The 15,421-nt window shown below is 42.5% G+C and overlaps 1 protein-coding gene across 2 annotated transcripts; it reads right to left on the reverse strand.

Moving 5' to 3' along the window:
* Positions 1-240: 240 nt before the first annotated feature.
* CTHRC1 (collagen triple helix repeat containing 1) lies at positions 241-12,339 on the reverse strand. 2 transcript variants are annotated; one of them, XM_067711565.1, is made up of 5 exons: positions 12,004-12,339; positions 11,281-11,328; positions 6,973-7,194; positions 4,803-5,019; positions 241-777 (listed from the first exon to the last, which is right to left on the reverse strand). In XM_067711565.1, the coding sequence occupies exons 1-5, from the start codon at positions 12,280-12,282 to the stop codon at positions 635-637; spliced, it is 909 nt and encodes a 302-aa protein (XP_067567666.1). In that variant the 5' UTR covers positions 12,283-12,339; the 3' UTR covers positions 241-634. The 2 variants fall into 2 exon arrangements, with proteins under 2 accessions (XP_067567666.1, XP_067567667.1); XM_067711566.1 differs by lacking the exon at positions 11,281-11,328 and having other exon boundaries at positions 12,004-12,338.
* Between the last annotated feature and the right edge of the window lie 3,082 nt (positions 12,340-15,421).

Below are 15,421 nucleotides of genomic sequence, written 5' to 3' on the forward strand. Positions count from 1 at the left end.
ACCAGAGTCCCCGTCTTTTTACTCTTTGTTAAATTACGACAAAATTTCTAAAGTGCTAGTGCATTTCCTGACACATAAATATCACTTTCTCTTTGAATCTCTCAAAATATGGATCAGGACTATTGTACTAAATTTAAAACATGATTGTCAAAAGGATAAATACAAAGTCAGGTTTATCCTCAACTCTCCAGATATAAAGTACCAGAAACCCTGATTTTAGTGGCAATTACGTTAAAGATATTAAGGTTGTTTGAAATAAGTTTTATTTCACAGATATTAAACAATTCTGAACATTTACAACTTATACAAAGACTGGTAGCTTTTATATTTTAAAAAGTGCTACACTAAGAGAACAGGAAAGAAACGGAGACCACAATAACATTCCAAATTATAGGTTCAGGGAATGGGAATATGAAGAAAGTATTTTAATCTTCTACAAAATCCCAAAACCAGTTTTGATGGAAGGAAAATGAATACTGGATCTAAAAACAGTGTGAAATCACACTTTGGTCTGTAAACACATTTAATTTTGTTTTTTCATTCAGATGTACACATAAAAATTATATAAGGGGTCACAAAAATGAACCATTCAAAGGTATAATACAAGAGAGGTAGGGAACAAAAATGAAAGGATTTATTTTGGTAGCTCTTCAATAATGATACGAGACACTGAATTCCAACCCGTAGAGGCATCTCCTTTCGGGTAATCTGAGCAAGTTCCAACCCAGATAGCAATGTCTACTAGTCCGGCTCCAATTCCTTCACAGAGTCCTTCCACTGCAAAACAAGGTGAGAATTACAAGTCTCTACAGAACAAAAAGCAAAAACCTTTAGCTCAACTGTATTACTTCAGCAAGCTAGGTTAAATCTACTTAATGTACAGGGAATTAAAAATGCTAATACTTAATAAAGGTCTCATAAAGATAAGTTCTCTTTTTCTTAGCACATAAATATTTTTTAAAGATGTATACATATCCATTCTGTGAAATAAGCTTCACGTGGAATTTTCTTAGAGGTTTTAATCATAAAGGGAGACTTTGTTTAGTTACAGAGATGACCTAAAACAAAAAAAAAGCAATTTATTTGACTAAACAAAGGAAGCCTCACTTCTGTTTTTTTCTTTTTGCGGTACGCAGGCCTCTCACTGTTGTGGCCTCTCCCGTTGCAGAGCACAGGCTCCGGACGCGCAGGCCCAGCGGCCATGGCTCACGGGCCCAGCCGCTCCGCGGCATGTGGGATCTTCCCGGACCGGGCCACGAACCCGTGTCCCCTGCATTGGCAGGGGGACTCTCAACCACTGCGCCACCAGGGAAGCCCAGGAAGCCTACACTTTTAAAAGCCAAGACTTTGACGTGATCTGTAAGTCTTTTTTAAAGAAAGCCCTTTCCAACACTTACCTGTATACACTTGATGGTATTCAACTAGAAAAAAAAGGACTTTTATAACATTAAAAGTAATTCTAACATAATCATTGTATCAGTCCTTCAATCTGGAATTTCCTCATCATGAAAAAAACAAAAAACTAAGTAAATCCTGTTTTTCCTCTGTGTTTTTATGCTTTATAAACACGTGCCTTTTCACAGGTCCTCTCGACTTTCACATACTAATATATATAAGTTGCATTCCTTATCAAGGCTCTTCTCCAACATTAAAAAATTCCCCCAGGGGCTTCCCTGGTGGTGCAGTGGTTGAGAATCTGCCTGCCAATGCAGGGGACACGGGTTCGAGCCCTGGTCTGGGAGGATCCCACATGCCGCGGAGCAGCTAGGCTCGTGCGCCACAACTACTGAGCCTGCGCGTCTGAAGCCTGTGCTCCACAACAAGAGAGGCCGCGATAGTGAGAGGCCCACACACCGCGATGAAGAGTGGCCCCTGCTTGCCTCAACTAGAGAAAGCCCTCGCACAGAAATGAAGACCCAACACAGCCGAAAATAAATATAAAAATAAATAAATAAATTTTTTAAAAAAGACCTAAAGAAGAAATACATGGTTAATATCTTAAAAAAAAAATTCCCCTAGTGTTGATTTTAATAGGCAAAAGGTACAACCCCTTTGACGTCTGTGTCAGGGGGAAAAGGTTGGCAGATTGGCACATTCTCTAAGAAAACCGGTTCTTACATATAAGTAGGGTAGGGATGACCACATGTGACTGGTTAGTTTTCCTATCTGGTTAAGGTTAGTGCATTTGAACCGAGCCAGGGGTTGCAGGCCTAAAGCAATCTGCTTCCACCAGCTGTGACATCAGTGAATTGAAGGCAAGTCCCTCTGAATCCGGGGACCTGTGACTGGTTCAGGCCCCTTTCAAAGTTGGGAGAACTAAGCAGTGCGTGCCCACAATCCCATTTAATCTAGAATTCTCAGTATCATGCCAGGTGAGAAAGCCTAGAAATCCTCATGTTCTCCCAAGGTCTTGACATCCACGGTCTAAAAATTTGTTCACTTAATCCCATAGGAGGTCAGACAAGTTTGCGTTTAGTGTCAGCCTCACACGGGGAGAGTCAAGTGGTCACTTCATGGTCTTTAACAAATGAAATAATGTTTTTTAAATGAATGAACATTTTTGCTGTGATAAGGTAGTACTGCAGCTTATTAAACACCTAAACTATGTTGGATTAGGGGTTCTCAACCTGTTTTCCTCCTAGATCCAGGTAAGAAGACGACATCCTAATGTATGTCAAACTCCCATGGACATATCCAAGGCTTAACGTCATCCTCTGATGTGCAAACTGTAAGTGCATCCCTTTCCTTTCCCTCGAGAAAGAGTACCAGTGTGCAAGGGAATTTATTATAGAGGTAACCTTTAACTCATCTTAAGACAAAAACTGTTATGAATAACAAATTACTTCTGACATTCTACCCAACTGATCACACCAAATAAGTTTCCACAACATGGTTGGGAAATGCTATGTTAAATAATTTACAAAGTATATGTATGTATAGGTCACAGTTCCTAGGCCTGAGAGCTTACATTATAGCAAGATATTAACACACACATTTAAAGATACTACAATAGAAAGTAAGTTGCTTATATCAACTACTATTTAAACACATATCATTTCCTAGTCAAATTTTGTATTTTATACCCAGATTTAAAAAACTTTAGTGACTGCTTCTCAGATGGAAAGCACCTCTTCGTTTACAGCACAGAACTTAGTGAAGAGGCTTTTTCATCTGATCAAACCTTGTCTTGGGAGACAAGAGAGCAGGGCTCTGGTTTCTGCTCTCCAGGACACTGAGCCTACTGTTCAGGGTAAGATACTTTATTTCCCTGGACCTCCTCTGTGTGCAGAGAGAAGGGGTTAAAGTATCTTCTTTACATCTTGAGGATATTGTGGGGATCTGAGGAAGAAAATGGAAGGGATGCCCTTGATTTCTTAGGGATAAATGTGCTCTATTAAGTTGGGGGATCAGTATCTGACTTGATCCCTAAGAATGCTGAAATATTTCTTCTGGTTAGCAGTGAGGGGATCTCTTCTCTTCCCTCTGACATTTTTAAGTACAAGATTCGTGAGAAATCCTTTCAAGAAATCAGGGGAATGAAGCTATCGCTATGGACACCTTGTGATTCTCTCGGCATGTGTTGTTACGGTGTGCCGCACTCCCAGCTCCTGCCACACAGCAGTTCAAGAAAGCAAAACAGCTGGCAGCCCAATACTCATAGTGGTGTGTCTGGGTGATGACATTAATCGGTAGTTTTTCCCCTTCTACTTTTGGTAGCTTCTAAACTCTTTCAATGAACCTTAAAATACAGCAAAACAAACCCCAAAAAACTCAACAAAAACAAAACAAAACAAAAAACCCAATAGTTTTGGGTTTTTTTGGCCACGCACAGCATGAGGGATCTTCCCTGACCAGGGATGGAACCCGTGCCCCCTGCAGTGTGAGCGTAGAGTTTTAACCACTGGACCACCAGGGAAGTCCAAGGTGTTTTTTTTTTTAACAGCTTAAGTGACCACTGGTTTAATCGAATGTCGTTTCTTTTATAGGAGGTAGAAGCAAACAGAGAATGCAGGATCAATATAGAAATGTTCTCTTCTACAAATGCAGCAGACTGTACCTACCTTTTTGAAGAACAAGGCAGAGAAATCAGCCTTCTTATCAATCTAAGCGAGTGGTTCTCAAGCTTGGCTGAACATTGAGATAACCAGGAGAGACTTCGTTTGTTTTTGCGGTAAGCAGGCCTCTCATTGTCGTGGCCTCTCCCGTTGCGGAGCACAGGCTCCGGACACGCAGGCTCAGCGGCCATGGCTCACGGGCCCAGCCGCTCCGTGGCATGTGGGATCTTCCCGGACCGGGGCACGAACCCGCGTCCCCTGCATCGGCAGGCGGACTCTCAACCGCTGCGCCACCAGGGAAGCCCCAGGAGAGACTTTGGAAGTCCCATTGCCTGGGGTGCAACCAGACCCATTAAGTCAGCCTTCATGGAGGAGTGTTACCCAGGCACGGTGATTTTTTTAAAGTTCCCCAGTTGAACACAAGGTATAGCTAAGGTTGAAAACCACTGCTCTACGGCATTATTGGCTATTTCGCCATTTCATCTAACTCAGTGATTTTCAACCTTATGATCTTTTAAAAAATACAGCTGCTGGGGTCTTACCCCAAGATTCTGATTCAGTTGATCAGAGATGAGACCCAGGCATCCACATAGTTTTTAAAAGATCTATAAGAAATTCTGAAGTGCAACCAGGATTGAGAATTATGCACAGAAAGCTTGCTATGATCTACCATGATAGTGGACAGAAAACTAATCTTTGGTCTCTAAAGATCTGAGGCACATTCTGTAACGTCCCCATTCTACGTACCAGAAGAAGTGCGATGAATATTAATTGTCGAATTCAGTTCAGGGCTTCCTTGGTCCAAATAAATTATGGCTTCAATAGGAAGAGGTCCTGAACATTCAGCTCCATTGAACGTGAAATACCAACGCTGACAGCATGCGCTTCTGCATTTTAACCGAAGCGAGCCACTGAACAAGACTCTTAGGGCGCTGTTCGAACGCATCTTTGTGAATGTACACTCCTGTCACAAACACAGAAATAGGACTTAATTAGCATTTTCATTTTAATTAAAAAGATGCTTTCAAATTGTATTGTGCATTTTATTTAATGATCCTTTTTCCCAAACTGCATTTAAAAAGCTTAGCTTTTACAGAGGGAAAGCAGTTCTCTGCAAGATGGAAAAGAGACTCTGATATTAGAAACTCTAAGAAAATAGAATTATGGCTTTCTTAGAATTATTCACTCCATTGAGGGTATCTTTCAGTTTTTACCAAAAACAGCCAGTCTTCAGTATTTTAGACCAAAACAGTCTATGTATTTACTTTTCTTTTTATTCCAAAATTATTTCCTATGTTCTGGATACTACAGATACAACAGTAAACAACACAGAATCCCTGCCTAGCACTGCCCATATATATTACTTTGACCTGTTACTTTTTTTTTTTTTTAATATTTACTTATTTATTTGACTGCACTGGGTCTTAGTTGAGGCATGAGCAATCTTCATTGCCTTGTGCGGGATCTTTTAGTTGTGGCATGCGGGATCTAGGTACCTGAGCAGAGATCGAGCCCGGGCCCCCTGCATTGGGAGCACGGAGTCTTAACCACCGGACCACCAGGGAAGTCCCTGACCTGTTTCTTTTTAAGCAACAGAAAACAGTATCAGGAGTAAAGCGTAGGTGGGGTTTTTAGTCTCTACCTACATGACACAACGATAAGACCCAGGTCTTTGCAAAATTTGTTTGTCTATTGGCTCCTGGTCCTACTATCTTTTACCCGTAGAAGGCTCCCAAACCCATTCTGACCACTGCTAAAAGGAACTTGAAAACATATTGTATTAATAATCCAGAGTCCATAGGGCAAGTTTTTAGAGAGAACTCAACCAGCAATTTTGATGAACTATAAATAAGCAACCAGTCTATCAACGTCAGGTGTTTAAAGAAGTAGGCAACATTTTAACAAAATGCCTTCTAAGAAATCACATGTGAAAATATAACTGGTCACAGTCACCAAACTATGGAAGCTATATGGAAATTCGACCACACAGAAATCAAATGAAGCAGTCTCAAACATTTTTATAGCTAATAGAGCAGACATTAAAGAGCTGAAAGAGGAGCAGGGATAATACACAGATTGCTACTTAGAACCTGAGAGTTTTATGAAAATAAAATCTCGTCTATTTGCCTGGTGGTAGTAGTGGTTAATATCAAGGAATAATATATTGTGGATACAGAACCATGTACAGAGTTTGTCAACAAAAGAAGAAAGAGGCTTGAAATGGCACCAGCTTCAACTCTGTGCCATCCCAGTGGACTCGCCAGTTACTTTGGAAGCAAACACTAATCAAAGTGACGGAGTCATTAATCCAAATGCATTGCCAGACAGGCTATTTTGAGTAATTTTTCTCCTAAATATTACAGAATAATTTTAAATGGTCATTGTAGTGTATCTCTGGTCCATTCTACTTTGCTTAAGCTTAGCAATTTTAAGCTGGGTCTGCTACCCAGAATAAGGACAAATACCAATGGACTCCCCACCTCCAGATAATTCCAATCATGTGTTAATTTCTTGGATATTTCTTTCCACCTTTATATCTGGAGCCCCAGCAGAATTTCTTAGACTAATTTAAAATCACTTTAGGACAAGATTGGAAAGTTGCTTACTTGTCCAACACAGACACCTATGCTCTCCCTTTTTGTTTCCATTAAAAAAGAAAAAAGTGTAAGTTATTTTAAGTATTGTTAGGGTTAAAATAATATGGTGATATATTTATCTCAGAAATAGCTTTATAAAATTAATTCTGAAATGTTATCAATGTTTTCACTAATCCTAAGTTAGAAGTCACACGGTACCCATTCCTTAATATTTTTTGTCTTTTAGTAAAAATAAAATAAAAGCACACTTAAAATTACCACTCAACTATGAACACCTTTAAGTTTTACTTCAACTTTAAAATAATTCAGACTTTACTCACCGCAATTTTTCCAAGGTCTATGCCATAATTCAGTGAACTCCACGAACACTGCTTATAGTTAGGCGTCCACGGCTCCTCAAAGACTTCCCTCAGGCATTCCCCCTTTTCTCCTTTGAATCCATCTCGACCTGGGACCCCAGGGGTGCCAGGGATGCCATTGGTCCCAGGGCTCCCATCTCGCCCAGGCACCCCCGCGGGCCCTTGTAAGCACATGCCATTATACTGCATCAGAAAAAAGAACGGGGGGAAAAACTCCCTTCACTTAAGATTCAAAGACTCAGTCTGATCAGAACTGCATTTATTTTGAGGCCTTGGAGTCAAGAATCCCTTCATACCACTTGCCCATGTTCCAGATGAGTTATTTTTTATATATAAAGAACCAATTTTTAAAGTCATTTCTAAAATATTGGGATTTCTTTCCTATTCTTTTTTTTTTGGCAGACTTTACACACACAAAGAAGAGAAAATGATTTCATTTGCCTGCTTTTTTCTACTGCTCATTAAAAGCATACATAATTTTTAAATGGCTGTATTATAAGGTAGACATAATTTGATATACTGCTCTTTTCTTCTAACCCTACATATTGTAAAGAGACTTGGATTTCAGAATTATACTTTTACAATTTTATGCAAACATTGCACTATTTGGGGATCGTTATTTCTATTTTTTTTCTATCGTTAACATTATTGTAAAGAAAGTCTTTATCCACATAGCTTTTTTCTTCTTTTCAATTATTTCCCTAAGATAAATTCTCAGAGATATAATTATAAAATGAAATCTTAACTCAATAGTTATCTTACACTGGCAATATCTCTAAGTTGGATAAGCATACCTGCTTCTCCTCCCTATTTTTCATGTGGAGGAAGTGTTGGAACACTTCTGGCCTCCAACCCCACTCAGCCCTCCCCACCAAGAAGGAATAAATAATCTCATTGCAAGTGACCATTAGTCTTTAATAGGGTGGCAGTAATCTAACAAACTCTTAAGTGCTAGGATTATCTGTGTTTTCCTTGAGGGGGTGGTGCAGTAGTATCACGTAGAAGTTGAGTGATAGATTCTAGAGTCATATACTATGGATTTTAATCCTGGCTCCACCACTTATTAGCTATGTGAGATAGAGCAAGTTATTCAACATTTCAATGCCTGTTTCCTTAACTGAAATATGGGGAAAAATAATAAAGATTCTTACCTTGTAGGAGATTTAAGTGAGATAATACATAAAATGTACTAGAGCAGTACCTGGCACATAGTATAGTCAGCCATGATTATTCTCATTATTTCCTCAAGACCATGTGAGATAGTGGCCCAGAGCAAGTGTGTCCACTCCCTTGAGTGGACTAGGACTGGGGAAGAGAGCATTAGCAAACCTGCTGGCTAGCACACATAGCCATAAGCCACACACAGCAATATAGTTGCATCGGTGGTAAAGCTGGATCTCCATCTGCCTAATTCTTGTGCCTATCCCTGAATTGGTCAATTATTAGACCCTTCAAACCGCACACCCAATTCATTTAAATTTTTACTTTAACAATCCCTATTTGTATAAATGATCTAACACTATCATTCTCTATAAATATACTGTCCAGTGAGAACAAAAAAAAAATCAAGATTCCTTATATATTAAAATAACTTCAAAGCTTTTTTTTTAACATCTTTATTGGAGTATAATTGCTTTACAATGTTGTGTTAGTTTCTGCTGTATGACAAAGTGAATCAGCTATATGTATACATATATCCCCATATCCCCTCGCTCTTGCATCTCCCTCCCACCTTCCCTATCCCACCCCTCTAGGTGGTCACAAAGCACGGAGCTGATCTCCCTATGCTATTCAGCTGCTTCTACTAGCTATCTATTTTACATTTGGTAGTGTATATATGTCAATGTCACTCTCTCACTTCGTCCCAACTTACCCTTTCCCCTCCCCGTGTCCTCAAGTCCATTCTCTACGTCTGCATCTTTATTCTTGTCCTGCTCCTAGGTTCATCAGAACCATTTTTTAAAATTTTTAGATTCCATATATATGTGTTAGCATACCGTTATTTGTTTTTCTCTTTCTGACTTACTTCACTCTGTATGACAGAATCTAGGTCCATCCACATCACTACAAATAATTCAATTTCATTTCTTATTATGGCTGAGTAATATTCCATTGTATATATGTGCCACATCTTCTTTATCCATTCATCTGTTGCTGGACACTTAGGTTACTTCCATGTCCTGGCTATTGTAAATAGAGCTGCAATGAACATTGTGGTACATGACTCTTTTTGAATTATGGTTTTCTCAGGGTATATGCCCAGTAGTGGGACTGTTGGGTCGGATGGTAGTTCTATTTTTAGTTTTTTAAGGAACCTCCATACTGTTCTCCATAGTGGCTGTATCAATTTACATTCCCACCAGCAGTGCAAGAGGGCTCCCTTTTCTCCACACCCTCTCCAGCATTTATTGTTTGTAGATTTTTTGGTGATGGCCATTCTGACCCGTGTGAGGTGATACCTCATTGTAATTTTGATTTGCATTTCTCTAACAAAGCTTATTTTTTAATTTCACCATCTAGGATTGGATATGGTCATATTATTAAATTCAGTAATGACACTGCCTAGGAAAGATCCTTATGTATCTAATGTTTGCCAATCAATCTTCTCACATCACCAATTTGATCTTTATTTTGCTAAATGATTTTTATGACTTTGACCAGTGCTATTTTCCTGACTTTAAGAAAAAAAAAAAAGACACTCTATTTATTTGCTGCCAGAGAAATAATAAGAAACGTATTTAACAAAATTGCAAAAGTACTCAAAGACACGCTAAAGTATAAAACATTCTAGTTGGCTTTATTTTATACTTAATTTTCATTTTGGTAGATATACTTTAATTTTACTTGGTAGATTTAAATTTAAATTTAGTAGATATACTTTAATTTTCATTTAGTAGATAGGTTACTTTCACTAACAGACATAGGCAATGTTTACACAAAGATTTCAAGTGGGAAGGGAGAAACAATAAAACTTCTGGTATTCTTTGATTTTTTTTCACTGTTATTCCCCTCAGAGCAAAGTTTTATTTTTCTATATATGAGCAGTTCTTAACGGGGACAATTTTGTCCCCCAGAGGATACCTGGCAATGTCTGGAGACATTTTTGGTTGTCACAGCTTGGGAGGGAGAGATTGCTATTGGCACCTAGTGGGTAGATGGCAGGGATGCTACTAAGCATGCTACAGGCACAGCACAGTCCCCGTAACAGAGAATCATCTGGCCCCAAAAGTCAATTGTGCCATGGTTGAGAATTTTTATTCACCTTTTTATCTAAAAACTGCATTTCAGAGACCACATAATTTTACTGAATTCGATTCCACAGGTATTACATCTGCCTTCTTTCACTTCTTTCACTAACCCAGCACATGATTAGTATCAGGTAGGGGGTTCCATAAATGTCTGTGGGAGGAACCCCTGTTTCTTTCACTGGCCACCAGGAGGCAGAGCTTGTTGCACGCTTGAAAGGAAGGCTTTGAAAGATCCTGTACAAAGAAGCTGCTTTATAGAATCTGTTGAAACCTTAATGACTGTGTGGATTCTTTTCCCCCAGCAAAACCAAATCCAATTACAGGATGCACCTGAGCCAGGCTGCACAATAAAGTTTTCCAAGTCGGGCTAGAGTTGTGGGAAACCGCAGGTACTGTAAATCCTTGGAGGGAAAGAAAAAAAGTTGCTAGCTTTATAGGGAAAGGGGGTATTTTGTGTATCATAACGACAGATTCATAAAATGCAGACTGCACATGAACCACATTCATTTGGTACAGTTTTAAACAATTTAGGCACTGAAAATAGAACTGTAGCCCTGAACACACAGTCTGCTTTGTGGAGCAAAATTACATAGCACCACACCAAAAAGTGCAGTGTGGAACGGCAGGAATTTTTTTACAGAGCGTTTGAATCTGGCATAGTTCTAGTTTCCAGGGAGCTTGGCTTATTAGCTCAGTTTACAATGGCAGCTTAACAAATTCGAAACAGTTTTTTAGCAAAAAAATGCCCCCTCTTATGTCCTGCAATGCCTGTAACACTATATTTGTCTGCTTAAAGATTGAAGTTTATCATACACCAAGGAATACAGTGGTTTTGAAAGAATCACTCTTGCTTCAGGGTAGAGACCCACTCTGCCCTTCACTGGGTTTGTTGACTTTTAGAAGGGAAGAGCTTTAAGTAAACAGGCCTTCCCATAGATTACCCCTTCAGAAAGCACCTGGGCTATTTATTTGCTCTCCTGGTAACTGTCTTCTCCCCTTAGTTCGGCTGTGATGCTCCTACCTGGTGCTCACAGGCTGAAGACCCAGCGTGTCTGGAAGGGCTGCCCATCTGTCTAAACAGAACAATGAAATGGGTCCTTGGAGGGTTAGTGCTGGGCCCCTTCATTTCCCCTTCTGATCGTAAACCCTCTGAACAATTCCTGGCCCAGCTGTGGTCGTCCAACAAAGTAAACTGCAGCCCATACTCCCTAGGAGGATGACCCAACATGACTCACTGTCATCACGTTACAAAGAGTTGGACGGATGTTGGGTGAAGATTGTTATTCTCTCCCGCTGGCAGACGTGGCCACCAGCCCCAACAAAGGACACATTGCAAGTCCCTGGCCCAGGCCCACCCAGGAGATCAGATAGCCCAGGGTGTCCCAGGCAGCTCCCTGGCCCACGTTCTAACCTACCCAAGCTCCCCATTCTACTCTCATTGCAGCCCTAACCCTCTCCATCCCTGCGGGGGGTGGGGGTCGGGAATCGATGGGGGCTCAAAGGTCAGAAATTATTGGGCGACTCCCTGTACTCTGGGGCGTCCCACACGACCCGCGGCGCATCTCTGGTTCACGATGGCCCTCTCATACCGGTCTACCTCGCCAGTTCCAGGACTCCACTACCCGCAAAGCCCAGGTCCTTCCTTCCCTGGAGACTCAGGCAAAGCGGGACCCCCAGGCGCACGCTAGACATACACCCCCTCCCCCGTCCCCGCTCGAGGCTCTGTCCCCTCCACCGGACTCACCAGGTCCACCACCTCCCTCTGCCGGAGCACAGCCTTTTGCTTCCCCTTGGGGGTCTCGGAGGCGCTCGACGGCGCCTGCAGCTGCAGCAGCAGGAGCAGCAGGAGGCCGAGGAGCCGCTGCGGGGAGCCGGTGGCGGGGCCCTGGAAGCGCATGGCGCGCGGCGGCCCCGGGACGCGCGGAGCAGGCGAGGAGGAGGAGGAGGAGGAGGAGACGACCCGGGAGACGAGACGTGATCCCAGTCCGGCCCCGCCGCGCTCCGAGGCCGCCGCCGGCTGCATCAATGCGCCTTTCAGCCGCACGCTTCCCTCCCGCCCCCCGGACACAGGAGTTTCCCTCCCGTCATAGGTCGGAGCCCTCACCCCGAGCCCGACGCGGGGCGGGCCGACAGCCGGGCCCGCCCCCTCCTGCGGCCGCTCTGCCCGCGCGGACCCTCGGGGGCTGTGCAGGCAGCTGGGATCAGCCCCCCTGCAGAGGCGGGGGAGGGGGTTGGGGTTGGGAGTGGTGGTGCGGATGCGGGTGGCCGTGTTTAGTGAACCACAGGTGGAGGCTTCGAGAACCGAATGGAGACGGCACCGTTGAAGTGAGCATTGAAGAGGCCCGTGCCTTCACCTGGGTCCAGGAACACCTGGGTCAAACCCTGGCACCGTGGGCGAGCTCTTTTGAGAGATGACGTTTTTGGGGGGCGTAGGAAGGGCTGGGAAGGAGTCATAGATAGCATCAGGTTCTCCCAGGGGCCCATGACCCACATAATTACCTGCTTCACAGAGTGCTAACACAAAGCTCCAGGAACCACATAGTCTTTAACGCATACTCTCTGTCCTCTTGGCAGTACTGTGGAAGTTGATACCTCCTCTGCTTGCCCCATTTACAGACGGGGAAACTGAGGCTCGGGTGGTTAGGCAACATTCAGTGGTAGAAGTCCACTTTTGAGCAGTCATTCTTGACCTCTGATTGATAATTAGCTTTTTCTAACCCGCTCTGTCCTCCTTTGTCCATTCTGGAAGAAAGCATCCTCAGAGACCCAGGCCACCCACCAGCTAGGGTCAGGCTAGAGCAGGAGTTCCTTTATACACCACTAGCTGGAGTCAGGCAGGACAGGAGTCTTGCCACACCACAACCTCTTGGCAACCACAGAGGTTGCCAACAGAATGGTGATGATGCTGAGGTCAAATTCAGCGCAGCAGGGTTCTCTTTACAGACCCAGCAAGGTTCTGGGAAGTTATGGTGGGCCCAACAGATGGATATGAAAAAGAAGGAACAGTCTGGCAGGGGAGCAGTTAAGGGCAGTTCTAGGAATGTTCACTCCTGGGCCAGTGCCTAAATTCAGGTAAATTCCATTTCTGTTTGTCAGAAGAAACAAACATCCAAATGGGTTCTACAGCCAGGACTGGCTGCATAATATGTGGAGCCCAGTGCACATAAAAATTCAGGGTCCTTTGTTAAAAAATTATTAGGAATTTCAAGACAGTGTTAACAGAGAAATACAACAAGCATGGGACCTGTCTTAGTGCAGCCACACGGGCTGCTCACCCATGAAACCAGCCCTGTGTAAAGCTGAACAGGGTCCCAGCTGATGCCCTTACGGAGCCAAACCAGTGTAGTGGCAGCAATCTACAGGCTGGAGAGGAGAAGAGGGCACCGCCAGAGTCTGTCTTCTATCCACAATTCTTGCTGCTGTTACTGCTGCCGCTACTACCACCCAGTGACTTCAGATGGTCCCTTTCTGTGTGAATTTGGGTCGAGATTGGCAATTAGCTAATCCTTTGTTAACATCCATGCATTTTTAATCTACACATTCACATAGTTAATTAAGTTACACTGCAAGATAAGTAAACCAGATACTGTTATCTATATTTCAAAGATAATATATAATAATGTATAAGTGCTTTACAGCATACAGAGGGCTTTCATATACCCTGTCTCTCAGATCCTAAAATTATCATAAAAGTACTCCCACTATGGGTTTGATTAACTTCACTCTCTCTATGCTTACTTCTATACGTCTGTGGGTTTGCAAAGTCATTTTTCCTACTACCTCTGGAATTTGAGTTTTCTTGGTTTAAAACTTAGACCCATTCTACCATTATAGATTTTTAGTTTACATTGGGGATTATGGATTAAAGTCCTAGGTGCTATTTCCAGAGTGATCTTTCCTGAAGATTTCCAAATGTTCTACATATTTTCTGTTCAAATATTTAACTTTTTTTCTTATCGAACTATTTTTTTTAATTAAAAAAAATTTTTTTAAAAATTTTTGGCTGTCTCACGTGGCTTGCAGGATCTTGGTTCCTCAACTGGGGATAGAGCCTGTGCCCCCTGCAGTGGAAACACAGAGTCTTAACCACTGGACCACCAGGGAAGTCCCACTAGTGAACTGTTAATGCATTTCTTATGTCATAAAAACGCCTTTTTTAATAGATTTTTTTTCATACAGTTAGTAACTTTTTAATTTAATTTTATTTTTGGCTGCATTGGGTTTTTGTTGCTGCATGTGGGCTTTCTCTAGTTGCGGCGAGCGGGGGCTACTCTTTGCTGCGGTGCGCTGGCTTCTCATTGTGGTGGCTTCTCTTGTTGCAGAGCACGGGCTTTAGGCGCGCAGGCTTCAGTAGTTGTGGCTCGCGGGCTCTAGAGCGCAGGCTCAATAGTTGTGGCACACAGCCCCAGCTGCTCCGCGGCATGTGGGATCATCCCAGACCAGGGCTCGAACCTGTGTCCCCTGCATTGGCAGGCAGATTCTCAACGACTGCGCCACCAGGGAAGCCCCCTAGGTGTATCTTTGATGCATCAGTTGATGATAAACGTTTCAAAGTATCACATAATCACCGCCTGTCAGTCCAAAATTTCACTTCAGCAGCATTTCTATCTTTGTAAACAGTATCTGGGCAATTATTTGATAATTTTTTCGTATTATCTAAAAAAGTAGTGATAGTAATGATAAGAACTCTTAAACTTCGTATAGTTGAGATACATATAGAAATAAATGGGCTGAAAGTGCCAATTGTTTAGAATCAGTGGGACACTTACTAGAATTAAGGTGGAAGGACTTTTGTATTGGTCAAGGTCTAGTCAGAGTAACATAAACCATGCTAGATATTTCAACCAGAGGAGATTTAATGAAGGATATTGTATTGTATTTCCAGATGTTGGAAAGCCAGGATGCTGAGGTAAATCAGACAGTTACTGAAGGAAGCAGCTGCCACACCTAGAGCTGGAATCCAAAAGAGAAGAGTCTCTGGGGGAGGTCCTAGAAGGTAGAGCTTGGAGGAAGTCCCAACCCCGACTCTAGGGTGCCTAGTTGGTCCTTAGACTTCTGGCTGGAGCGCCAAGTGCATAGTATTTGGACCACCAAGGAGGTCATGGGCAGCTGGTGCTGGTACCTCCGAGGGAGTATAACATGGCTGCTGCCAAGAGAAGCTG

The sequence above is a fragment of the Pseudorca crassidens genome, chromosome 17, assembly GCF_039906515.1.
Source record: "Pseudorca crassidens isolate mPseCra1 chromosome 17, mPseCra1.hap1, whole genome shotgun sequence".
NCBI lineage: Eukaryota > Metazoa > Chordata > Mammalia > Artiodactyla > Delphinidae > Pseudorca > Pseudorca crassidens.

What these genes read in the sequence shown, in the direction of transcription:
- CTHRC1 (XM_067711565.1), bottom strand. Translation starts at nt 12,282, where the DNA reads ATGCAGCCGGCGGCGGCCTCGGAGCGCGGCGGGGCCGGACTGGGATCA. An exon ending in AGAGGGAGGTGGTGGACCTG is followed by an intron (nt 11,329 to 12,003) that starts GTGAGTCCGGTG and finishes CTGTTTAGACAG; the next exon opens with ATGGGCAGCCCTTCCAGACA. An exon ending in TAGACCTTGGAAAAATTGCG is followed by an intron (nt 5,020 to 6,972) that starts GTGAGTAAAGTC and finishes TGTTTGTGACAG; the next exon opens with GAGTGTACATTCACAAAGAT.